General features: G+C 38.4%; 1 protein-coding gene across 7 annotated transcripts in view; it reads left to right on the forward strand.

The window, feature by feature from the left end:
- Positions 1-27,418, forward strand: part of GPM6B (glycoprotein M6B) — a 224,312-nt gene that overhangs the window by 165,607 nt on the left and 31,287 nt on the right. For 3 of the 7 annotated variants that reach the window (XM_072614345.1, XM_072614346.1, XM_072614344.1), the window contains exon 2: positions 13,008-13,127. The exons of the other annotated variants lie outside the window; for them this stretch is intronic. In XM_072614345.1, coding sequence (XP_072470446.1) covers positions 13,008-13,127 — 120 coding nt within the window. The remainder of the gene's footprint in view (positions 1-13,007; positions 13,128-27,418) is intronic. 7 annotated transcript variants of the gene reach the window in all.

Consider the following 27,418-nt stretch of genomic DNA (forward strand, 5'->3'; position numbering starts at 1 on the left):
TTGAAGGTTCCCTTTTAATTTTTTGCATTATATAGGAACTATTTGATAAATAAAATCGAGTTTCATTTACTGTTAAGCCTTAGTAAAAATTGCTTCTGTAGATCCAACATCATATATTTGAAAAACTAGTCAGCTGGGGTTTGGGAGATAGAACTCAAGATAAAATATAATTCATGTGGTAGCTTGAAGAATTACAAAAATTTTCAGAATCAAGACACATTTCAAATAATGTGAAATGGTCAATCATCAGGCGATATCATCTGCACACTGACCTTGCATGCCCAAATGAGTAAAAATAAGCAAGTACAAAGGTCAGGCCATTCATTTTGTTGACCCAAAGCGGTGCAGGGCTGTGATTGGTAAAGAAACCACCATGTTAGACTGGAAAGAGGCTTAACTATCCATCTTCATTTAGACCAGCCAAATCAAGCAAGTTCATTGCACAAAACCAAATCCCACCAAAAAAAATATGTTTCTTTGTCATGTCTTGAATTATTTGATTTACATTCTCTCTCTCTCTCTCTCTCTCTCTCTCTCTCTCTCTCTCTCTCTCTCTCTCTCTCTCTCTCTCTCTCCATATATATGGAGAGAGAGAGAATATATTTGATGCATGCAATTTAAATATTCCCTCAAATGTGATCAGGAATGGCATTTTTAGGTTAAGATGAACTTTTCCTCCAATCAGAACAACAATCTTCATTATCTAAACATGTGAAGCAATTTTTAGAACATATTTTGCATCCGGTGATTTTCATTACTAAATTTAATTTTCTAAATTCTGTCTCTCCGTATGTGGTTTTCAATACATAGCTGTCTTGTGTCTCCCCTCCCTTCCTTTTCTAAGATCTTAAACTGAAATACTTCAGTCTTTTCTTCTTCCTTCTGTTACTACTGTCACTTGCCTGGGTTCTCAATAATCTCAAATAATCTCTTTATTATAGTGTATATTAAGTATATAAATACTTTTTGCTTTTTTAGGTTTATATCAAATACTCTGTGTAATTAAGCTTTTCTTTTCCTCTCTCTCTTTTGTATCTTCCTAGCCAGTTTCAATAGGAATACCTGGCCCAGCTAGTGGGGTTCTTCTGAATCCTCTAAAAAGAGAGGGTTCATTTTAGGCAACACCAGGATGGCTTCTCATAACCACCACCACCACCACCACCACCACACCACCTCCTGTTCTTTACTCCCTCCCTACATGATAAGTTTTCATTTTTTTTAAACCTAATATCAGCTTGTTTTAAACCTAATCTCAGCTTTTTTTAAATGAACTTACTGTAAAAGTGCCTGAGTTTAGGAATATTTACACAGCTTTCGCCTCTGAAAAACTACACAATGATGAAAGCTCACTTGAGGTGTTGAACAGATGTTTCTTAAACGGGGCTGAAAAATGTCCAGGTTTTACAGATGATTTTTCAACTTGAAAGCCTTAAATTAGAGATCAGAATGGGTGGACCAAAGAACAGATTCATTGAAACAAAATCCATGGGCAGAATGAAATGCCTTTTGTAATTCTGCACATTTCCTGAGAAATAGACACCCAATAAAAGGAGTTTGGTTTCCACTGATTTAAGAAGAATATTACATTTTTCACAGTTACATGGAGTCTAAGTCTTTGAAATACCTGGGAAGGACTTTTGTGCCTAATCACAGGGCAGAAAAAAAGTAAACATAGATATGATTTTATTGTAATGCAGCTTAAGATGGTACAATTTTTTTATGCTTTGTTATGAAAAATATCCAAACATCTGCACTGGAAATTATTTTTGTTATAGGCTAACAGAAACCTTAGGGCCCAAAAGAATGTAGCCCACTGCTCTCTCATGGAATGAGGAAGATGAGGCTTGTGGGCATCCTTGTTGTCAGTCAGATTCTGGGACCCTCAGCATCAAATTGATTCCTTTGCCATGTAGGAAAACAAAAGTGGTTTATGTTGATTTTTAACAGTTCAAAACAGGAAACAAATTCAAATGATCCTTGAATTTCTTACGAGTCTTTAATGCGAATTTTATATAACTAAATATAATTTCATGAGGTTGTAGAAAAACAACAGAAATATTTAAATACATTTGCTAATATTTTCTCTGTATTTGCTGCTGGGGTGAAGATCCTTGAGATCTAATATCTTAAGCTGAAGAACCAAGCAAGTATATTATTATTATATTGTCCTTGAGATTTAATGTCTCTTAAACTGAGGAATTAAGCAAATATATGTATTGTACGTTTATGTATGTATATTTTAAGCTGGTGCTATTCAAAATGGCCTCATATGATACTTTTGAAGTATGTGTTTTTTAGACAACCTTTTTCGATTTAATCTTCCTGAGGTGCTACATACAGACTTGCTGAAATAGTTTATACCTACCCTGTGCCCATGGTGCTTTAATCAAGAAGGCCATCTGAGGCATAGGACATCTGGTGAATCATCCTGTATATAAGAAAACAGCATGGTGCACCAGATGGTACTGGGCAAATGCATAGAACATGGCTTTTTAAAAGTAAAAATTTAAAAGAGAAAAGATTTCATTAAGCCATTAGACCTATCTCCCACACATCTAACATTACATTCCAAAGTATATTTTTCTGTATTCAGATCTGTTACATTCTCTTTTCGCACTAGGAGAGTCATCCTGACATTTCCTGGTATGGAGCAGAATTTTGTTCCCTTTTCAAAAAAGGTTTATAACATGATACCAAGCTTGCCTTCCACCATCCTTTTTTGTTATTTAGCTACATGTGTGAATTATTCAGAAAATGATCTCTACTATCATATTTGAACATGTGTGAACAACTAGAGCTATGTCAAGGCAATGATGTAATGAATGTATTGTCCTTCTTCAAGGATGATGTTACTTCCTCAGTTAATGAGACTTATCTCCTTCCTACCCCCAGCTGATGAATGATCTATGGGAACTCCTTGTGATAAAAGAACGAACATTTGTGATGCAGCCTAGATTAGGGGTACAGTCTGTGACTCAAGGGAGGAGTGAAATCAGCATGTCTTGGCAGATTTGACTCATAACAGTGGACTTGTTAGCACCGTGCTTTTTTGTGTAATGGCCTACTGCCTCAATACCTTGAATTGGTCTTTTAACAGTCATCACATGAGAGCTCTGATAGAGGGAGTCAAGAGAGAGCCAGTTCTAATCTCAGTTCCAATACTTGCAAGCTCTGTTATTGTGTGTGAGAAGGGTAATAATTCTTGCAATACTTATTTCACAAAATTATTGTGAGAATTGCCTTTTACAACCCTTAAAGCACTGTATGAATCAGGAGTGGTTTTGTGGTTGACGCTGTGTGCTCTGGTTGAAATATAATAATGGACTTAGAGACAAGAGAAACACGTGTTCAGATTCCACCCTCTATTTCATTTGTATGAGCCTCAGTTTCCCAATCTGTAAAATGGAGACACTTATCATGAATTACCTCACAGGCTTGTTCTGAGAATTAAATGAGATGATGCAAGTAAAGTGTTTTGCAAACTTTAATGAACTATGCAAATATGAGCTATTATTTTTGTTAACAGTAGTAGGGTATTAAGTATTCTTGAGGAAATTACACATAGAGAATCCTCGGTTACCATTACAGTAATTTTTGCTACTGGTAACATACAGAAACAGCAGTAAGCAGCAAAGTCTGGTAGGAGAATAATGATCTCTGCTCAGGGCAGTTGTATGTCTTGTTGTGGCGGATGAGCCACACCAAGGGGGTCATGGTAGAATGTTCAATTATACCAGTTGCCTTATGAAACTGAAGTAACTGTTTTATGTATTTGAAGTTGCAGGATTTGTTAAATGTTTGCTACGTGCCAGGTGCTGTTTTCATTTTTGGAAAATGAAATAATCCAGCAAAAATAAGGGCTTGATGTGCATTTCCTTTAAGGACCATCAGTCGAAAATAAGGAATTTATTTCCAAAAGAATCAGTCTTTGTCTCTTTATTATCTACTGTTATATAAATTCCCAAATGTTAGTAAATGGGACAATGGAGTTGTTTGGCTTCATTTTAAAAACGCAGGTTCTAAGTAAAGATAATGTTAAAGACAAAGATCCTCATACCCCTAAGGTTCACTTTATTAATTTCAAACTTCCCTTTATTAAATAGTTATATATTTATATAAAAGCTCCTGAAAAGCAAGGGTTATCTCATTAGCGTAGTGCCTGACATACAATAAATAATACTTATTGACTGGTTGGTTTGGGGAAGACCAAAACAGACCTATATCCTCCATACATCCCCAAATACTCTTAATTCTTGCTACGTTCCTTACTACAAATACCGTTTTTGACCTGAGTCACTCAAATATCTTCAGCCTAAATGACTCAGTACCCCTCTCTATCTTTGAATACAGCTACTTTCTAAGAGAATCTTTTTAGGTTACTTTTTTGCCATTGAGTTTATATCTGGTATTTGAGTTGGAATCTTTTCTTTCCTCCTCCATTAGAGCTAAAAGTAGCATTTCTCCCTTCCTACCTCCCATATCCTCAAATGCGCTCTAGACTATCTGTATGCATGTACACACACACACACACACACACACACACACACACACACACACACACTTGATTTTTAAAACAAATGCACTTGAGGATAGACGCAGAGCAGAGACAAAGACCTTAGGATGATGTTGAGGGGGAGGAAATGAGTATGCTAAGGTATTGCAGCCCAGGTGGAGGGGGGAGAAACAGATGCCATGGAGGAGCTTTCTACTTTTACTAAACTTCCTTGCTGACTAGGTTCTAACCAGCCGTGTTTCTACGCTGTTGAAGGAATATAAATGCTGCCAGTGTCCTCTGGTTTTTGGCACCCTGGTACAAAGCTCCACTCTAATCAAGGCTTGGTTCCCTATCATCAGCACAGTGCCCCTAATTCTAGGATTAGATGTAGCATGTTGTAGTGGAAAGAATTTGGAATCCAGTAAAGACTTGACTTCTAGAAGTCTGCTTCTGACTTTTAATAGGTATATGACCTTCAGCAAATCACTTAATCTCTCTATTCTTCGGTACTTATTTCTATAATGGGGATAATAATAATGGGTATAATATATATGTAGCTGGCATACCCCAAAAGAACTTTGTAAGGCTCTACTGAGTCTGTCTTAAGGAAGTATTGCTCCCATTACAAGGTTAGCTTCCTGTTAAGAAGGTTTATTTGAATAAGACCTTTGTTTTGGTAACTCCTTAATAAGGTGTATAACCTCCTTGGCCTAGGTACTCATTGGCTCACATTCAAGGATGACTGATTTGGAAGGATGGCAGACTCTCTAATGACTCAGAGTTCCCTCCCATTTAGGGGATGGATCTCAACCCAAAGAGGAGTTTTATAAGTCTAGGGAGGTATCCACATGTGATCGTCTAGGTCCTCAAGTGTGGCCCTTTGACTGAATCCAAACTTCCAAAGGGCTGCACTTGAGGACCTAGAGGGTCATATGTAGTGTTGAGGCCACAGGTTCCCCACCCCTGGTCTAAAAGATATTTAAGCCTCTGAAAGAGGTAGAGGCCCACAGGAAAGGTAAAGGAGAGTTATTTGGGGCTTAAGTATAAGGACTTTGCATGTTTTTGTGTCAGTAAAATAAAGCCTATCTTATATTTAGTCTCTTGTTAGCCTCGTATATCTGGTCCCTTAACCTAAGAATTCACATGCTGAAATTTCTGGGGTAAACCTTGGGTTGGAGGTAAGAGGTAAAGAGCAGGATGAATAAGAAGCTTCCAAGATGGAAGCAGGTTCATGGAAACCAAGTTCAGTCATGTGCTATACTTCAGTAGTAATCTCACAGAGTTAGTGTGAAGAAACCATTTTGTAAACTTTGAAGTATTATACAAATAAATGTGAGGAGTAAGAGTCTATTCCATCAGAGACTTTTAAATAAAGATTCTGTCATTCCATCCTAAGTATTAGGATAAGAGGCATCATAGCCCAGAGGATAAGAGAGGGCTGGTCTTAGAATCAGAAAAGTCTGAGTTTAACTTCTTCCTCTTGCAAACGTACTAGTTGTATAACCATGGTCAAGTCACTTAATTTCTCAGGCCTCCCAGGCAACCAAGACTTGCTTATAAATGAGCTGTTGACCTGTATTGGAATCAGGGAAGGGAGTTTCCACACTGGGAGATCCCTTCAAAGAAATGACAGGTGTGGATCCTTTTTGTTTCTCTTCCTATCCCCCCAAAAAGGGATTGGGACTTTGCCTTTGTTGAAAGTCATGCTATCTTTATTTATAAACTGGAGGAAAGCATGCTGTGGTAGAAAGGGCACTGGATTTGGAGTCAGTCAACAAGCATTTATTAAGTATTTACTGTTTGCCAGCTATTGCGCTAAGCAGTAGGAATACAAAATAAGTGGAAAGCCCCGTATAATATGCACCATCTACATGCGTACAGACACACACATACACACACTCCATTTTTAAGACAAATGCACTGGAGGAGTAGATGCAGATCGGAGACAGAGACCTTAGTTAGGATGAGATTGAGGGTGAGTAAAGGAGTATTCAAGGAGCTTACATTCTAATACAGGAAGGAAAAGAAAGCTGGAGCAGAGGATGGCACAGTAAAGAAAGTCCTAAATATGGACGTAGCTGGTCTGGACACCCTCCTTAAATGGAGGTCATCCAGTTAGAGGAAGAGGCAGCTGAGGCTACTTCCAGTATGTCAATTGCAAGGCTGGACTGAGACTTTAGGATGAAGTTGAGAGTGCAGCCTGAAGAGGAATGAGGATGCGAGGAATAGGGTTCCAATTCTGCCTCTGACTCTATGTGAACTTGGGCAAATAATTCATCTCTCTAGACCTATAAAATGAGGGATTGCCCTGTATGTCTAACATTCTATGAACTTGCTTTGTTATCAGGAACTTCCCTTTCTTTCCTTTCTTAACCAGAGCTTCATTTTCAGTGAGCATCTCCTCAGAAGTGAGAATCTAGAATGATTTAGGAATGTTGCGTTGCTCAGTTTCATTTCTGTCTCTTCTTGGTGTAAAAATAGCTTCCAGGGAAGTCATTTTTTGTTTTGGTTGGGCTTCTAAAAACACAAGAGGTATTGGCAGGGTCCATTTTCTGGTGCATAAATTTTGTTATCCCTTCTAGAGAAGTATTTTTGGCAGCTTGACACTACCATACACTGAGAGTATCTTTATTTGAAAACCTCTCATTCTTTCTTTTGATATGTACACAAGACAAATTCCAAAGTCTATACACCCATGAAACCTTGCTACTCAGCCCAAGTCAGGGATTCTTAACTTTTCTGTGTATGCCCCTTTATTAGCCCAGTAAAACTTATGAATACCTCAAAATGTATTTTTTAATTCATAATTGAAAAAATACTAAATTTCATTTAGTGATTAAAAGGAAAAAATTCTATTTTTATTTTTCTATCCAAGTTTGCAAACCCCCCGAAATCTATGTAGAGACCCTTTGTAAAAGTGTTAACCTCAGATTTAAGAGCCTCTACTTTAGGAAGAAAGAGTCCTATCTTCTAGGATCCCTTTTTAAATTGCTTAGGGAACTGATTGCCTGATGGTTAGGGCCTAACCTATCCTAGGATTCAGATCAGTTAATTTAAGAGTTATATTGGACCTGAAATTCACAAAATTTTACAACTGGAAAGGACTTTAGAGATAATCTAGTTCAAATTCCTCACTTTGAGATGAAAAAATAAGAGGATAAGTAAGTGGCTTAAATCATAAGGCAATACTGTGACTAATAAGTGGTTGAAACATGACCAGAATCCAAAGACTTTGAACTCAGCCACATTTTCTTTCCTCAACACCAGCATTGAGTTGTTTACTCACAAATCTCTCCCAGTGTATTCTTTGCTTTCCATATGGATGAGTAGAAAAGGAGTAAGAGACAGATTTTAAGGACAGAATTTATCAGGATAATTGAAAGCTTCTTGCCTTATTTAGGCAATGAGTCACCAAAGGAACTATTCAAAAACAAGGTTCTCTCACTGTTTTCTGATTCCATTCACCACACTGGCTGTTGCCCCTGGATAACTGTATATAAGAGGCATGTCCTGATACCTTGATCAAGTGAGAATATTTTTTTTTGAGTTAGAGGACCAATTTTTTAAAAAGGACATGTTGTATAAACAAGGTTGTCTACATCCTGAAGTGTGAATTTCTTTGGGTCAAGAAAGAAAAAAGTGTGCTGGACTAACCCAACAAAATAACCATGTTTCTAGGAGTTTTAAATGGCAACAGAATTTTAGCAGTTCCCTATTCTAGGGAAGTCCAACCCATCCTTAGAAGATTTCAGTTCAGAAGTTGAAGATTCCAGTTCAAGCCAAGCTCCTGAGAGGTGCAGCTTTGGAAGGAAGATCAAATTTCTGTCTCTTCCACCTGCCTCTTCTATTGACCATGTCATCAGGGAGAAGGGTGGGAGAGAATACATCCAACCAGGAACAGAGGGAAACACAATGAGGACAAATACTGGCACATAACACAGACACAGATGGATAAAGGAGGATAGACAGCCCCCACCCCAGCCCAGGAAAGATGCAGCTTCAGGAACCGATAACCCCTCCCTCTTCCCACCCCTAGTGGCAGAGAGAATGTTGGCTATGGATAGGCAATGATCCTCAGAGTCCCAGAGTTTCACAAAGGAAGAATTTGAAGACTCCCCAAAGGGAGAAAAGGACTCCCAGGGTCAAGTCTTGCAAGGTACTCTTTGTCACATGTCTTCTACATATTTGTCTCAGTACTTTCATACTTTGAGCCCATTTTCTTCAAGGACTTTTTTGTGTTCAAGGGAAGAGTACCCTCACTCTTGGATTGGGGTGGGAATGTTTTATTCCAACCATTATTATTATTATGTATTATTCCAACTATATCTGTTTAGCAAATATCCCTTGTTAAAAGTTAATTAAGTCTGGCTAATTATCAGTGAGAAATACATGGTGGAGGACTCCAAAGTAACAGTACTAGAAACCCAGCTCCTCTGGGTTATCAGTACAACACTGAAAGAAGCAATAGTTAGCTGTCCTCTGGGGACTCTGAGTGTAAGGATGCCATTGGCGTGGCCTCAAAAGGAAATGCTACATACTGAGGGGCTGTATTATAATTTTGGGTCCCCTTCACATTTGTAAGAACTACTAGAGAAATTCTCCACGTTAGAAATCCAACAGAGAAAAGTTAGCATTATTTCTCTTTGTTTTAGGCTATCACTGTTAAGTTTGTTTTCTGGTCTGTTTGAAGTCAGTCCAGTACCTCAAATGACCAACTTGTGGTCATTTGAAGACTTAAGTACTGATAATATTTCTTGTATTACTGCATTATTATATTCCTTCCATTATTGCATATTTAAAAGTATGAAGTCAGATATGAGCAGTATGGATTTCAAATATTTAAAATGCTTAACACCTTATTTAGAGAACACTGTGATATTCACAATTTTTTTCTTTATTACTTTAAAGCAGATTTGGGTCGCTTGCCTTATTTGTGACGTAAGCCCAGACAGCTCATCTGAGAGTCTTTATAGACCTGCAGGTCCATAGGATAAGGTTTGCCGATTAACTTTGAAACCCTTAGTGGTCAATCTCATATACTTAATTACATTTTGGGAGTGCCATACCTCTTTGGGTCTCTTCTGAGTAGTTTATTTTAGGTTCAACTGCTTGTCCTGATGAAAAATGAGTTAGAAAAAACATTTTTATTGCCCTACGGGGTAAGAACCTAGAGGAAATATTATCTAGGCCTCCAGGAGGTCCGCCTTACGTGTCACATACCTGGAGATATTTTAGTGTGCCTTGTTTGGAAAAAGACACCTTGGAGACATTTTTAAGACCTTTCTAGTTGGATTACTCAATGTGCAAGGGGTGGAAAGTTTCATTTTGGGAGCTAAGGATACCAGTCCAAACTAAGCCTTTGAAAAGGAACCATTCTTGAGAGGAAGAGAGTTTCTCTCCTTTCCTCATGCCATTTCAGCAACAACAGACTAATCCCATCAGAGAGAAGGAACCATTTGGAGACAACATATCGAAACTTAGATCAGAGAGAGGCACATTTAAGACAAGCATGGACAAACACAGGCACAGAAGGATATAAGAAGGTAGCCCCTCAAGGGAGGAGGATGCAGCTTCAGGGATCATGACCCCCTTGTGCTAGAGAAAATCCTGGCTATGAAGTCTAGAAAGGCACTAATCCTCAGAACCCAGCAGAACTACCAAAGGGGAATGTCATGAAAACTGCACAAAAGGAAATAAAGGACTACCCAGTGCCAGAAATTGCTAGGTGCCCCTTTGCCACACATGTTACACACACACTTCACTGTAATTTTATTATAGGCTTGAGTCCAACCTCCCCAGGGATGTTATGAGTCCAAGGAAAAAAGGTGTACCTCTCTTGGAGAGAAATGTTTGGCATCAACTGCTCTAACTATACCTACTTAGTAAATGCCCTTTGCCAAAAGCTCATTGATGCTGTTAGTTGATTATCAATGGGAAGTAAATGGGTAAGGTTTCATGAATGGCAATACCTGAAACTCCTGCCCCTGTCAGTTAGCTCTAGATCACTTAAAAGAGAAGTAATCAGCCACCTTCTTGGGACCTCAAACCAGGAATGCCAGTGGAAGATGGAATAGTAGCTTCAGAGAAGGTGCTGAAATGCCTTCAAATAATTTAACCTAATCTTTGACTAATGAAACCTATAGTGGTATCCCATCATTTTTCCCCTCCTTTAATTCCTCCTCCCTCCCTTTCCTTCACAGGTCCCTCAGAGATTCTTTTAGTACAAGGCACTAAGGTACTAGAAAATGATAATGTTTAAATCTCCCTAATTCTGGATTGAGAGCTATCCAGAATTGGGGACTGTGGACTTTGCCAAAAATACTCTGGGATTAGTCAGAGTATTGAACCTGGCACAGCTCCTTCTTTGCTTTCTTTGATCCAGCCAAATCTGCTCTCTGACTACACCTCACAGATGACATTCCATCGTCCATGCCTGTGCATCGGCTCAGGCCAACTCCCCCCTCCCCAGCCCTGGAATGCCCTTCTCTCACTTAGAATCTCTTCTTCTTGTGGTTCAGTCTTGTCTGGCTCTTTGTGACCCCATTTGGGGTTTTCTTTACAAAGATAATGGAGTAGTTTGTCATTTCCTTCTCCAGCTCATTATATAGATGAAGAAATTAAGGCAAACAGGGTAAGGGACTGGCCCAGGGTCTCACAGCTAGTAAGTATCTGAAGGCAGATTTGAAATTTGGAATTTCTGACTCCAGGTCCAGCATTTTATTCACTGAGCTACCTAACTGCCCCCTCAGAATTCCTAGTTACCTTGAAATCTCAGCTCATCTACCTCCTACATCAGGCCTATATCCCCAGCATCTAGGGCCTCCCCCTCACCTCTCAAAAAATAACCTTACATTTATTTTGTATATGCTTATATAAAATCAGCCCTCCAAAATTGGAATGATCTTAGTGGTCTTCTAGTCCACCCCAGTTGAGGAAACCAAGGGACAGAGAGGTTGTGATTTGACCAAGGTAACATGGGAAATAAGTAATAAAATTAGGATTTTAACCTAGGACTTCTGATTCCAAATTCAGTACTCTTTCCATTGTAATCTTGTTGCCTCTTATGTGCAATCTATTAATTCTGTTATAAAATATGCTCGCTTTAAAGGCATGAACTCTTGAATTTTTATCTTTGTAGCATCAGAGAGACTGTATAGTATAATACAGAATTAGGGGACATTAGAATCAGAATTGGGGGGCATTAAACCATACATAGAATAATAGGTGGATAGTGCTGGGCCTGGAGTTCAGAAGACCTGAATTCAAATGTGGCCTCAGGCACTCGGTAGCTGTGTGACCCTGGGCAAGTCATTTAAAACCCTGTTTGCCTCAGTTTCCTCATTTCTAAAAATGTGTTGAAGAAAGAAATGGCAAACCACTTCAGTATTGTAGCCAAAAACAAAACAAAATGTCACGAAGAATCAGACATGACTGAAACGATTGAACAAAAGCATACATAAGGATTCTTTCCACAGCATTTGACTTAGCAAATCACATGGTAACTTTATCTATGTTCTATTGCATTTTTGCTTATTTTGTTAAATATTTTCTGATTATATTTTAGTGCTGTTGGAGCTGTAATCTGACAGTGTGTCTTATACCCGTTTTAGAGCAGCATGGTCCCTGACTTCTGGTCCCTTGCCTTAAGGCCTGAGTTATGCCACCAGGTGTCTTTTCCAAATGTTAATAGCTGCTGGTAATTACAGCAATCATCATTGTGGAAAGCATTATTATCACCCTATCCAAATGTTTATAGAACCTCAGAGTACATTTGCGCCTTCCTAGACTCTGGGGAGAGCCGACATAGACCCTGCCTTCAATGAGTTTACAGAAAGGGAAGGGAGGGAGGTATGTGGAAGGAACTATGAAATTCATATTTTGAAGTCTAGGATATATAAGATAAGGCCTTATGGGCCAGAGCAAATATTTTATCAAGGAAATAACTCCTTCCTTGCTGATGCACCTAGCAAGGTTATCAAATTTGAAATGTTTAGAAGAATGGACACAGATTTGGAGGAGCATTAAATGGCAACCATCCTTCTTAGTTGGACCTGTGTAACTGTTCTAATAAGTGAATCTATGAAAAGACACCTCTGCAGCTGGCATTAATACCTCCACTGGGTTTAGCATTTTTTAAAAAGCATCAAGGAAAACAGTATTGTTAAAAGTTAAGTTTTATTAAAGAACAGTATCTGCCAACATTTTTGATGGGGGGCAGAGAAATGAATAAAGGGGAGAAGGAAGAGAAAATCTTGCTAAAGGCTTGAGCCTGTGAGAGGTTGGAATTTTTATCAACATATTGGTCTGGATCACCTAATGGCTATGTTGTATTAGGCTATATTTTCCCCCTTTAGGTTGGGTCAAATGGGTGATGTTTTGCTAGTAAACCCTCAGCAACTTGTGTTCTAGATCCTTCACTTTCATTTAGAGACACATCAGATGAATAAAAATACTAAAAGAAATTCTTTGCTGTAGAGGGCAACACTGACTTTTTCCCACCTGAAATTGGCAGTGATCACCAGACCAGAAATGGAAATTGGCAGGTACCACTGGATGTACGAGAGTTCAAGGCCACACCAGTACCGGCATGTGTCAGCACTGAGACACAGTGTTAGTCCTTTGAGCACTCCAGGTAAATAAAGTGTTGAGATGGATTCTAAAATAGAGAGTTGAGTAACTGGTTTGTGATAGCTTTAACAGTTTCTTCCCTTTGGTTTTGTCTTATGTTTTGTTTTACACATAGGCTACCAAAATTATGTTGACACAGGTTCAACCTGTGGTTGAAAAAAGAATCTTCATTGGAAATATAAATCCCTTAGCTTGCTATTCCAGGCTCTTCAGGACCTAACTCTGACCCACCTTTCCAAACTTTCTTTGTATTCCCTTTCTGCATTCCACAATCTAGCTGTTCCCTAACTTGACGTTCTATCGCCCACATTGGGAGCATTTGCACAAGCCATCTGCCAAGACTAAAATCCATTTCCTCCTCATCTTTACTTTTCAGACTCTTTATCTTCTTTCAACTCTCAGTTCGGGACCTAATTTCTCTATGAAGCCTTTCCCTGATCCCCCCAACCTCCCAGTGGTTAGTGGTCTCTGCTCCACAGATTATTATACTTTGTATTATATTTTTCTGTATATGTTTTGTATATCTATAACCATCCCACCCCATAGATTATTAGCTCTTATATATGGGAAGGGACTGTTTGTTCTGTTTGTTTGTTGTCATTGTATCACTAGTACGTAACACTTTGGTGGGGTGGAAGTGGGGAAGGGGGTCAAATCAACAATTTTATTTATGAAGGGATCTAGTGGTGTGAACCACCCTTCATTGATACAATCTACAGCTCATCTATAATATAAAACAACCAGTTGTCTGGAGTTCTGGTAATGAGAATTTAAATAAAACCTGCCCATCATCACAGTGAGTATATGTCAGAAGCAGGATTTTCACTTGGTTCTTCCTGACTCCAAATGTGGCCCTCTCTGTTCACTCTCTGCCCCCCCATACTCTGTGTTCTGTAATTAGACCAACCATTTGTAGATAGCCCTCTGACAGGTCTGGGAGGCCAGGAAAGGCACTGGCACTAATCTGCCTCATCTCTTAACCATCCTCCCTCCCTGCTTCTGAAAGGTATGAACCATGCCTCCTAGGGGGAAACAATCACGCCTCTCTGAGATCAAGGTTAGCCTGAGAAGTGGAAATGAAACCATGAGAGAAGGAAACTGGCATCATTCTTTTCTAGCTATCCTCCTGTCGAGTTACCCAGGCCAGACTTCTTATTTCTCTTTTCTACCCCACCCATAAGTGGATTGGAATTCTCAGAATCTCGATGCCCACCCAACCTGTTTTGCTGAAACCTAAAGAATAGTAAAGAACACCTTGCTTTTGTGACTTCCTCCTAAATCCTTCTTCTCCTCCAGGTCTCAGATTCCATATATCTCTTAACCCACATGCCTTGCCTTAGATGATTATAATGTAGTATATTCTTTCTACCATGGAGCTAGATTCTGCTATCAAAAGACATGGAAAGACTATGGTTCACAGAGTTACAAATGACAGTCTTGAAATATGATTATGCATTTTGCATAAACTATGACTCCTTTGTGCTGGTACTATTTTTCTGAAAGAGATTTCATTTATAGCTAGAGTACAAAATCCCAAATTTGCAATATATGTATAAGTAAAACATAAACTGCAGAAAAACAGAACACATAATTAGCTAAATCAGCTCTATGTCAACATACAATTTTTAGATCATTTTTTTTCTTTTAAATCTGGAGTGATCTCAGGGCTACCATTTTGGCCTTTAGGGCAGCTAGGTCACTCAGTGGATAGAATCTTAGGCTTGTAGTCAGAAAGACTCATCTTCCTGAGTTCAAATCTGACTTTAGATGCTTATTGTGTGAATCTGCACAAGTCACTTAACCCCATTTACCTCAGTTCCCTCATCTGTAAAATGAGCTGGAGAAGGAAATGGCAAACCACTCCAGTATCTTTGCCAAGAAAACCCCAAATGGGGTCATGAAGAGTCAGATGTGACTAAAAAATGACTGAACAACCAGAAGAAGAAAAGATTAGATAACTGATTTTCACAAATGGGATAGGAGGAACTGAAGCTTCGAAAAAATCCACTGGGCAAGTAAAGAAGCTCTCTCTGTATTTCAGGGACATGGTGTGAAGGATAACTAACGTTTACATAATGCTTTAAGGTTTATAAAGTGTTTTGCTCACATTATTTCATTTCATACTCACAATCCTAGGAGGTAGATCAGTTATCATGCCCATTTTACAGATGAGAACCCAGAACAAGGGTAAGTCACTTGTCAGAATCACAGATAGTATCTGAGGATAAGTCTGAACTTCAGGGCCAGTGCTTCAATCTACCAAGCTGCTTCTCAAGGTAAAGGTTCCAAAGTTATTAGTAGCTAAGTTGAAAATATCAGGGTGAAAATAAAGCCAATTAAATTCTAATTGGGAAAGAAGGGAAGAATATGCCTGTTAAGGATCCTGATGTGTATTCAAGTGGTGAATTTAGAGGAGGGAAAAATAAAGACTTGGTTCTTACTTGAAGGAGGTGGGATGGGGAAAAGAGTAATTCTTTCCATCAGTGCTTTTAAATGTGTCTTCTCTTTTATCCTACGGTGTCAATTTTATGTGTTTGGATTAAGCCTCAGCCTCAGTTATACATTGTCCCTTTCACTGGATCCTTTCCCAAGACTTCAACATCCAATATTCTTTCTCATCTATACAGGAAAAAAAGTTGTCTAACCTACCTCTGCGAAAGAGAGTTCCAAAGAAAAACACCCTGCTTTTTGATTTGCTAAATAAAGAACCACAGCTAATCCACTTCTGCAGTTTGAGGGTTTCAGTTAATGTTAATAAAATGAGAAAGAAGGGAAGGAAATCAGATCAGTAGGGAATTAGTAATATTGCAAGTCAATCAAATGAACAAAAATAATCATCTAAGATATAGCAATAGAAGCATATTAAAATAATTCTCTCCACACTTTCCCATAGCCTGAGAATCTAGACACAAGGGATCATACTTTTTTGAATTAGATAATCTGAAAAATTATACCTCTGTGAGACAGTTCAATACAGCAAGTTTTCATTAGGAGCACTATGTCCAAGGCACTAGGAATACAGAGACATAAAGGAAACAGTTCCTGTCCTCAAGGAGCTTGTTTTCTATTAGACAAATGATGAAACACTTTTATGTTGTGCCGACAGCTCAGGTTCATCTTTGAACATGTCAAAGTATGTGGATATAAAAGTAGGAGAACTGGACTTATTCTCTCCTTCCCACTTGCCTCCAGATTACTTTTTGGCTTCTGAAATAAGACAGTTGCCATTCTGTGTTGAGATTACAAGTCAGACTGTGTGAAGCATTAAAAATAAAATTTTTAAAAAATAGGGGATTCCATATGGCACTTGACTGCTTTTTTTTCCCATAGAGTTCTGAGTCTCCTTCCCTAGAAAAGGAAAGTTTGCTTCAGGGTGATGGTTGGCTAGGAAACCACTGCCAAGGGAAAATGCCTACACTAGTCATGTAACTCTTATTAGCTCCCTCCTACTCAGCATTACCTCCAAAATCTTGCCTCAGATTGCAAAGTCCAGGATTGCTCCATTTTTTCTTCACATTCTCTACCTTCACCATTTCCTTCACCAGCTATTTTTTAATATGGGAGATTCAAAAGAGAAACCCCTTTTATCTAATATCTTCAGAAGGAGTTTTCTCAGTACTGTAGTATAGGAGTTAGGAGTAAAAAAAAAAATAGTAAATCCTTTGGCTTTTTCCATTCCAACTTGCCACTGGAGTCACTTTCAGGAAAGTTGGCTAACCATTAGATTCTCCTTGCTTCTTTACCTTGTATCCTGAAAGTAGATAGTGTGTTGATTTCTCTCATACCTGGGAAAGCTGTGCTTGTGAAAGTATGATCCATCTGTGAGTTTCTTTAGGTTGTCCTAATCATAAATCTCACATATCCCCACTGTAGAAGGTTGTATTATAATTAGTCTTCAGTGTATTTGCTGAGACCTTTTTACTCTATGTTAGGAGCATCAGAGCTGAGTCGCTACCTGAAAGATAAAAATGAGCTTGGAGCAAAGGACTGTTAATGGAAGGAAAGAGTATACCTAGAAGCTTTTTGCAAAATCTACCAAATTTCTTAATGCATTTTAACCTTTGAAGATGCCTTTGGTTGGCAAAGTGACTTCTTCTTTATGTTTCCCTTTGTGAATATGGAGTTACATATAAATTACCTCAGCTGATTCTTGCAATGGTCAAAGAACAATTCATTTGATTTTTTATTGCCCTACCCATTAGGACTACATTTCTCTCCCCCACCCTCTTTTAAAACAAAATAACAAACCCTTGATTAAGGGAAGGGAGAGAGTTCTTTTTCAAAATAATTCCTGGTACCAAAGGAAAAGTCAGTCTGGAAAACAGCTGTTGGTTCAGTGAACTGAATTTTCAAATATCCTCCATTTTGTTCTCTGATATACTGCCACCTGGTGGATGGAGACACAAAAGACTTCTTTAGGGATTGTTGCGTCTATAATGGATTCACTTAACGGGTATTATTTTGTACCTTCTTTGTTCTTAAAGAAGACCAATGACCACAGGAGGGTGATGTCTTGACTTGTAAGTGAATTGGATTTGAATGAGGCAGAGCTGTGCAAAGTCATCAGTCTCACTCTGTCCTCCAGTGTCAAGGTATAGGTCAGGATGACCGGCGATGGTTCTGGATGCAGTGGGAGACCTTGGCCTAAGCTAAGTTCCCAGGTCTCAGTTTGTCTGAAGATATGCCCTTTCAGTAATGGTAGTTAAGAACTGAAGCAAAAGATGACCTAGTTTGCCTTCATAAAAGAATCAACTTAGGAGGGGAAGATGAGATGGTCCTGCTTTCCCATCCCCCAAACTTTCTTTCCCCCTGTACTCCACTAAAACCAGAACACTCAATAAAGATCATTTAGCTGAGATGAAATGAACTACTGTAGAAAGAGCCCTGAATTTGGAGTCAGATGCCAAGGGTTTGAATCCTAGCCCTCTCACCTATACGACCAGAGGTCTTGATTTTCTCTTTGTAAAATGAGAGGAGTCAACTAGATGGCCTATAAGACACCTTCCAGTTCTAGATATGAGATCCTATGAGTGGGTAGATGATCTCTATGTTCCCTTTCAGCCTAAATGAGTGGTTCTATGACCTCTATTGGGGGGCAGCCATGTGATGTGATGGATCAAGTACCAAGCCTTGTCTTCTTGACTTCAAATCTGACCTCAGACATTTATTAGCTGTGTGATCCTGGGCAAGTCACTTAACCCTTTTTTGCCTCAGTTTCGTCATCTATAAAATGGCAAAACCACTCCAGTATTTCTGCTAAGAAAACCCCATGTGGTCACAGTTGGCTAACAACAGAATATGGGTAATTTCTAAGTCCCCAGAAAAGATGTGGCAGTTTGTATTCTCATGCACTTGAAGAATAGATGAGAGTAGGATTAGGACCCAGTGAAAAAAGAAGTGTAAACCCAAAAACCAAGGTAATGTGTGTGCTCCTTAGCAGAGCAGAGTCCCAAGTAGCCAGTGGTGGGAGTGGAACGGAGGGACTGAAGAAGTCCACTGGATTTCTCCTCAAGATGTCAATTGTTGAGTTCTGCCTGGGCTCCCCAGGTGTGTGACCTCAGGCACCACTGAAAAGCGCAGTACCTCGCAGTGGAAATCCATGCCAAGGATTTTTCTCACCACAAGTGGTTTCAGATGAATGAATCCTGTTTATAGGTTGACTCTTGCGAATATAAGAGCCCTGGGAAATGTGGTACCAAGGGTGGTTTCTTGGTGCTGTTGTTGTCTTCAAAAGAAGGAACCACTGGCACAAATCTCTTGGAAGGTATTAATGTCGTTGTTTTCTTTTTTAAGAGAATTATAATATCATTAAATAGGAGGACTTTTTCAGGAATGTCTTTTAACCATTTAGTGGAATCAATCATAGCTTTAACAACCCCCGAAGTCACGAAATTCAGAAACTTCATTTTACAAATAAGGAGCCAAGGCCCAGAGAGGTGAAACAATTTTTCCAAGGTCACACAAGTACTAAGTGACAGAAATAAGATGAACCAAGACAACTTCATGCCAACATTTCATCCTCAACTAAGTCTTGATTGAATCCAACTACCTCAGCTTCCTCTTTCTTGTCTTTTTATTGATTATATCCCCAGTACTTAGTACAGTCCCTGGTATGTTACAGGCACTTAATAAATGTCTTTTGGATCATATTTATTGCATTGGATCACTTAGCATTAGCAAAAACCTTATTTAAGGTGGAATAAGTTATAGATAGCATGTTTTCTTTGTAGATGTGTTTGGTAGCAAGTTGGGATACACTTGTGACCTGGAGGATGGAGCACCAAACTCCTTCCAATGTTTTCCTTTATAGAGGGCAGAAACAGAACTCTCCGACTTTCACTTCACTTTCTTTGTGTTGCCCTGCCACCAGGTACTCCTTGGGATCCTGTTCCCACCCACCCCCTTTCCTGCCTCCTTTTATGTTTTGTCTCTCCCTTTAGACTGTAAGGTTATTGTGGACAGGGACTGTCTGTCTTTTGATTAATTGTATCCTCAACGCTTAGCCAAGTATTCGACATGTCATAGACTCTTAATAAATGTTTATTTGATTGGGTTCATAAGCATTAATGAGAGCCTTATTTTAGCTGGAAGAAGCTATAAATAGCATGTTTTCTTTTAAGTGCAAGTACTGAAGTCTTTAGTAGCAAGTAGGAATATGCTTGCAACCTTTCTCACACCAAAAGAACTCTTCTAGAAACAGTTAGGTGATGTAGTGGATGGTACATTGGCCCTGGAGTCAGAAGGAGCTGAGTTCAAATCCAGCCTCAGATACTTACTAGCTGTGTGACCTTGAGCAGTCACTTGACTTCTGTTTGACAAAAGAAGGAAGGGAGATGAGGAGGGGAGAAAGACAGAGCCAGAGAGATCTTTATGTGGTACTTTGTCTAATATATGCATTGTCTATAGGCTCTGAATAAATACCCACTCAGGCTGGGTGATATTCTTTTTGTAACAGCCAGGAATGAAGATCTTGATAAAAGCGGAAGTGGTGGGGCCTTGTGGAAAGAAGATGGTCCTAGAAGGCTTGGGTTCTAATTTAGCTTTGCCACCGACTAGCTGTGCAAACATCGACTAACTGCTTATCTTTTGTAAAAATCGAGCTATTGGAGGAGGTGACCTTTGAGCTCTCTCTGGCTCTAATGATAATAATGCTAATGTACACTTATATGATATGGTATGGTTTATAAAGACTTTATCTGTCTATTGGGAGTTAAGTTTGTTGTAAATAATCTACAGGTTCTTTGTACATAATACTTGCAACTTTTGTTACCTGTGAGGTAAGTAGTGCAAGTAGTATTAGACATTGTTTTTATCCTTATTTTGCAGATGAGAAAATTAAGTCTCAGAGAGACTGAGTGATTTGCCTAGGATCACACAGTTCTCATGTGTAAGAACTTCATGTGGATCCAAGGTCTTTTTTTGACTCCAAAGCCAGCACTTTCCGTCATGCCATGGAGCCTATTGGATGGTTTACGATTGTGTTTCCACTTGACAGCTTTGCGAAGCACACTTCAGTAAATTCCTGCATTGATCCTTCTGACTTGAGGCCCTTCTGGTCCCCATAGCAGCTAGTACCTTCCCCTCTGGGACTAGCTTCAATCTATTCTTCTCCTCTCCTCTCCTCTCCTCTCTTTTTCTTTCCTCTCTCTCTTTCCTCTTCTCTCTCTCTCTGTCTCTCTGTCTCTGTCTCTGTCTGTCTCTCACTCACTCCCTCTCTCTCTCTCTCTCTCTCTCTTCCCTTTCTATGTCTCTTCCCTCTCCTTTCTATTTTCTTTCTCTTTCTTTTCTCTCTCTCTCCCCCTACCTCCCTCTAATACACCTATACATATGTAAATGTGTGTATGGTGTATATGCATGTATGTATGGGATGGATAGATAGATAGATAGATAGAACTGTAACTAATTATTTACATGTTGTCTCCTCCATTAGAATATGAATTCTCTGAGGGTAAAAATTGCTTTATCCTTTCTTTATAAACTCAGCTCTTAGCATAATACTTAGAATATAGTAAGCACTTCTCCTTTTCTCTTCATCTCTAAACACATTGACATCATCTCCCAATCTCTCTTCCTTATGCCCAGCCTCTGACAATGAGGTGGCCCTTCACCTCTACATGGGCCTTTTATACACCCTTCCATCTACAGTTTGTAATCTTATTCCTCTCCCTCTGGCTCCTTCCTTACTATATTCTAACATGCCTAAGTCTCACCTATAGTTAAAAAACTAAACAACTTCACCCAACTCTACCATCTCCTCAAGCTTTTTTCTGATAACTCTCTTTCCTTTCCTAGAAGAACTCCTAGGAAAAGCTGTCTGAAATCTCTGCCTCTACTTCCTTTCTTCCCACTCACTTCTTAATCCTTTGCATTTTGGCTTTCAGCCTCATCATTTGACTGAAACTGCTTTCTCCAAAGTTATCAATGGTCTCTTAATTGATCTGCTGGTCTTTTTCAGTCCTCATTCTTCTCTACCTATCTGCTATATTTGAAACTGTTTATCTCCCTCTCCTCTTAGATACTCTGCCCTCCCTGGATGCTTTCTCAGCTCCCGTGAGTTAGTTATCATCTATCAATCTATGACTTTCAGGTCTACCTACCCAATTCTAGTCTTCCCCACCCTGGGTTCTAATCCCACATCAGTAATTAATTGCCTGTTGCACAGTTCAAACTGGATGTCCAAAGGACATCTCAAACTCAACATGTCTAAAACAAAGCTTTTTATCTTTCCCCAAACTCTTCAAAGTTCCTATTTTTATTGAAGGCACCACCATTTTTCCAGCCTCCCAAGTTCATAACTTTGGCTTTATCTTTGACTCCTTCTTCAGCCACATTTCATGCATCCACTTTCCAAGTCTTTCTGCTTCTACCTCCACCACAGTAGTGACCTCTACTCTGTAAACTCCCATGGATCCCCATTGCCCCTCTGGAATTAGATATAAACTTTTCTGTTTATCTTTTAAAGCCTTTATTAATCTTATAAACAACATATCTTTCCCTCTCCTGCACTCACAGTCTAGACAAACTGGCTCGCTCTCTCTCTGTCTCTCTCTCTGTCTCTCTCTAATATAACACAATCTCCTGTTTCCTTGCCTTTGTACTCACTATTCCCCATGTCTGGAATGCACTTCCTTCTGACTTTCACCTCATAGAATCCCTCTTTTCCTTCAAAATGCATCATCTTCTTACTTGAAGATTTTATTTAACCTCTCACTTACTTAGTAATTCCCACTCTCTTAAATGCAACCTTGTATTTATTCGGTATCTACTTATATATTAGGTACTTGCTGTCTCCCACATAACAATGTAAGTACCTTAAGAGTAAGGATATTTCTTAGTCATTAATTTTGTATTCCTGCTGCCTAGAACAGTTCTTGGCACATAATAGATGCTTAATAAATACTGTATTACTAACTAGCATATAGTAGAAATTTAATGAATCAATTAATAAATTAGTGAATACTTGGTGACTGTTGACATAATCATTCAATTATTTTCTATGATGCCCATAGGAATATCTTTGCTTACTGACACTTATGCTGACACTGGATCTGACTGATTCTGATTTGAACCTCTATGTTCAAGTTTTAACCAGAAAAGATTCTTTTCATCTCACTTCCCTCCTTTGCCTCCCAGTCTCTTCCTGAATAAATTCCAGATTCTTTGGACTGAAATAATAATGATTTTGATGATGATGATGATGATGATGATGATGATGATGATGATGATGATGATGAATGACAATAATAATAACAGCTAGAATTTATGTAGCCTTTCAGGTTTGCAAAGCACTTTGCATGTTACCTCATTTAATACTCCCAACAACCCTGCGAGGTACCTGCTATTATTTGCAAGTGAAAAAACTGACCAAAAGAGGTCAAGTGAGTGATTTGCCCCGAGTCTCACAAGTAAGTAAATGTCTGAGGCAGAATTTGAACTAAGGTCTTCCAGATTCATAGTCCAACATTTTATCCACTATGCCATCTAACTTTCCAGCCTTACCTCTCAACCCTCCTGGCCATGTGCCCTGCCTGCCTGCCAAACTGGCTTACTTCCAATTTCCCGTAGTGGACCTGTACTTTCCCACATCTCTGCCTCCTCACTAACCCACTATACAAAGCCCAACTGTTCTTGAAGATTTAGCTCAAAAGATAGCTATCCCATTCAGCTTTCCCATAACTGGAAGTGACTTTTTCTTTCTTCTAACATGGTGGTTTGTACCATTCTTACTTGCACAAATAATTTATCACAAATTAGAATATTATATCATTTCTCTCCTATAAGAACTGAAGCTTCTTGAAGGCACAGATCTTTGTATTTCTTTCCATGTTTAGAACAATGTCTTTACATGTAGTAGGCACTCATTCAGTGCTCATTGAATCGAAGAATCATTGTTAATGCCTATTCTATTACAAAGTGATACATAGAGTCATGATTTCAAGTAAAAAAAATCATATGTCTTATTAACCCTGGGGAAAATATTGATGGGGTTTTATGTAATAGGTAGATATTTGAGAATTTGGGGTCTTTGGTTATGAAACAGAGCACTTACTAAATTATTATTGAGTACTTTTGAAGATCTCCCTTGAATGTAAGTAGTACAGTGGTTAGTTTCCTCAGTTTGTGTGTGTTCTATCTTCAGATGATAGTGGTGACAATGATGATAATTAGTGATACTGCTTTCAATGAGTCTGTAGGTGGGCTTACATTCCAATCCTCTTACTCAATTATAAAAAGCAATTTTATCTACTTTCACAATAATCTGTAGGACATTAAATATAAAAGAATAATGGCAGGATAGTGACTTGTCCTTGGATTGTCCTTGGACCAGCTCAGCAAGATCCCATCAGAAATTTTTTTTAAAGATGAAAATAATGAAATAAGTAATAACAATAATGATAACTGACATTTAATGCTTGAATATCTGCAAAGTTTTTTGCATGAATTATCTTGCATAATCAGCATATATTATCTCACTTGAAATAAGTCACCCAACTCATTACCATTTGGTTTTTTGTTTATGTATGAATAATTCTATTTAAATTCACCTGAAGTTAGTAGACATAAGTTATATACATGCAAACATGTGTGTATGTGTGTGTGTGTGTGTGTGTGTGTGTGTATGGACAGACATTCTGTCCACTAAAGCAGATTGCAATGTGGTGTTGGAGATTTAATATATAGCATCATAATTATGTAATATGCAAAGTATTATTCTTTCAATTATATAATTTTATTATTGATATTTATATAATTATATTTTAATTATATATAGTATGTTATACTTACACTACATAATTTATTGGTATATAAACTTAGTATGTTGTAATAATGTAATATATTAATGATATTATATGTTGTTATAATTATAATAACACAGGAGCAGCTAGGTGGTACACTGGACAGAATGCCTGCCCTGTAGTCAGCATGACTTGATTTCAAAATTCAGCCTCAGTCATTTACTGGCTATGTGTCCTTGAGCAAATCGCTTTACTCAGTTTGCCTCAGTTTCCTCATCTGTAAAATGAGCTGGAGAAAGAAATGGCAAACCACTCCAGTATCTTTGCCAAGAAAACTCCAAATGGGAACATGAAGACTCAGCCACCACGAATAACAACCAAATAACATTATTAAATCTCCAACAGGTCCCATTCTGTTTCAGTGGCTGGAGTACCTACTCTGATAAAATTATGGATCCTTGAAATATCAAAATAAATATAACCTTTAAAAATAAGTAGGTATAAACTATTGAACAGGAAACTTTTCCCACAGCTTTTTTCTTCTTCTATTATGTAAGCCTTTATATATTTTAAACATTGGAAAATTAAATTCTTGGGTAACTGTACTTTAATCTTAATTTTTGTTAAAGTTCATTTAGTGACTTACTTTTCATTATGTGGAAGTGAATTAGGTGGTTATTTTATCACCCCTAAATCTTAGAAACTTCACTACAGAGCAAGCTGGCAAAGGCAGACAAAATGAAATTTAATGATACCAATAATTAGTGTTGACTTGGAGTCTTCCACCTGGTATGTCTTTTGCTGAGCTTCAGGAATTTGTTTTGGTTTATTTCTGAATTTATTTGAAACAATATTTTCAAGCCTTCTCAAAAGTGACACCCTATTATTTGATTGACTATTATGATGCCTTTTTGCTTTCCTCTTTACTTGAAATTATTAAGTGACTCTGTTGATGGCTAAAATTACATTAAATTAAAAATTAATTTTGTTTTGATTTTTTGTTTGTTTGTTTGCAATGCCCTAGGAAGGCTGTTTCTAGTAATGGATTAAAGTTCATCTTCAATGTCCTTCCAGCTCCTGGTTAAATAGCCCTTTCTCCTTCCTCTTCCCCTTCCCCCATTATCCCTATATGTCCTGGAAGAAATGTTCTTAGATTGTGTCCTGGCTGCCCAAAGCACCCCTTGATTTGTCCCAAAGCTCTGTATGCCCTTTGACATTTGCTCTCCATTCCCACCCCATGTAAACAAAGTCATCCTCTGTTCTGCTTTCTCAGGAAGCTCCTTTCTGTTAGGAAACTGGTAGATTTAACCAGGCTTATATATTGACCAGCTAAAGATAAGAACCAGTCCCAGATAAGATATAATAAAACCAGAAGTCAGGCTGCTGGCACTAACATATAAATTTGGTAGTAAAAAATAAAATGCTCTGAGCCAAATGAAATAGTTGTCACAAACCCTATATTCTGTTGGAAATAATAATAATTAACATTTATGTAGCACTTTAAAATCTGTAAAGCATTTAATATATATTATCTCTTCTGAGTTTCACAAAGCATGAAGCCACCTCAGATTCTCACCCAAATAATTGAGTGAGAAATAAAAAAGTAGATTATTTTATTAATAAGAAACACCAAGAACAGGGTTAAGTGAGAGATGAGATGAGATAGATGAAACAAATGAACTATTTTTAAAAGTATTGTAATCTAGGGCCATTGCTTATACACATAGGCAACCGGAACACCTCAGGAAGTCCTGAGGCATCAGTATATTAGCACATTATGAATAATTATTGAAATCACCGAATTGGGTGATTAGAAAGGATTTCATAAGACCTATAGTCCTATCCTTCCTAAAGGCATGACTCCCTCTGTAAGATTTCCAAGTTCCTACAACTAGAGAGTAGCAAATCTGAAGTTTGTAGTGCCCAGGTCATGGTATCATCAATAGATAACGAGAGTTAGAGCCAAACTTTAGAGATCATTTAAGTCAACCTCTTCATTTTAGAGATGAGTATTCTGAGGTAGATATAGGTTTACATTCATTTAAACCCAGGTTATAGGATGATTGGGCAGCTAAGAGGTGCAGTGGATAGAGCACTGGGCGGAAGTCAGGAAGACTTGAGTTCAAATGTGGCCTCAGACAATTACTGGCTGTGTGAACCTGGACAAGTCACTTCACCCTGTTTGCCTCAGTTTCCTTATCTATAAAATGAGCTGGAGAAGGAAATGACAAACCACTCCAGCATCTTTGTCAAGAAAACTCCAAATGGGTCACAAAGACTGAACCCTGAAACCACAGTTAAATAAAATATTATGTTACATTTAACCAAGTAGCCTTCATTTAACAATGTTAATTTGAAAGTGTTGATTCAAAAGAGTGACCTCCCTACTGATAAGAATTGTAGTCAACAAAGGAATTGTAGCCTACAAAGGAAAAATATTTGGGTAGCTGTCTTGACTGTGCTCTTGAAATCACATTCTGTGGTGAGGTTGCTTCTGCTTATGCATAGACCCTGCCTTGGTCACAAAGCTAAGGTCAGAGAGTCTGTCCTTTTTGTGTAGGTGCCTTTTACATTTTGTTGTTTGCTTTTCACAAGAATTCTACTCATTTTGAAATAATACACATAAATATATAGTTCAGCAGTAGTTTTTTAATGGAAATCTTCCTGCTTTGAATTGATACCTGTTCATTAATCTAGATTTAATCCATTCTGGTGCTGCCCCTTGTCCTTTCATAAGAGGCCAGAGCACATACTGGGCACAAGCCCATCTCCATGCATGCTCCATGGGATGGGTACCTGTTATAAGGGCAAATTCAAAGAAGAGGTCTATGCTCAGTGTTTTGAAAAATTTGGGATGGGAGAGGAGAGGGGAAGGGAAGGGAGGGGAGGAAAAGGCAGGAGGGGAGGGGAGGAAAAGGCAGGAGAGGAGAGGACTTTTTGAGGGAAGGCTTCATTGAGGAGCTAACAGTAGAATTAGTCCTTTTGTATACGTTTTGTTTCCCCAGTGCTCAGGATAGTACCCAACACATAGTAACCACTTAATAAATGTTTATTGACT

The sequence above is a fragment of the Notamacropus eugenii genome, chromosome 5 (assembly GCF_028372415.1).
Source record: "Notamacropus eugenii isolate mMacEug1 chromosome 5, mMacEug1.pri_v2, whole genome shotgun sequence".
Classification (NCBI taxonomy): domain Eukaryota; kingdom Metazoa; phylum Chordata; class Mammalia; order Diprotodontia; family Macropodidae; genus Notamacropus; species Notamacropus eugenii.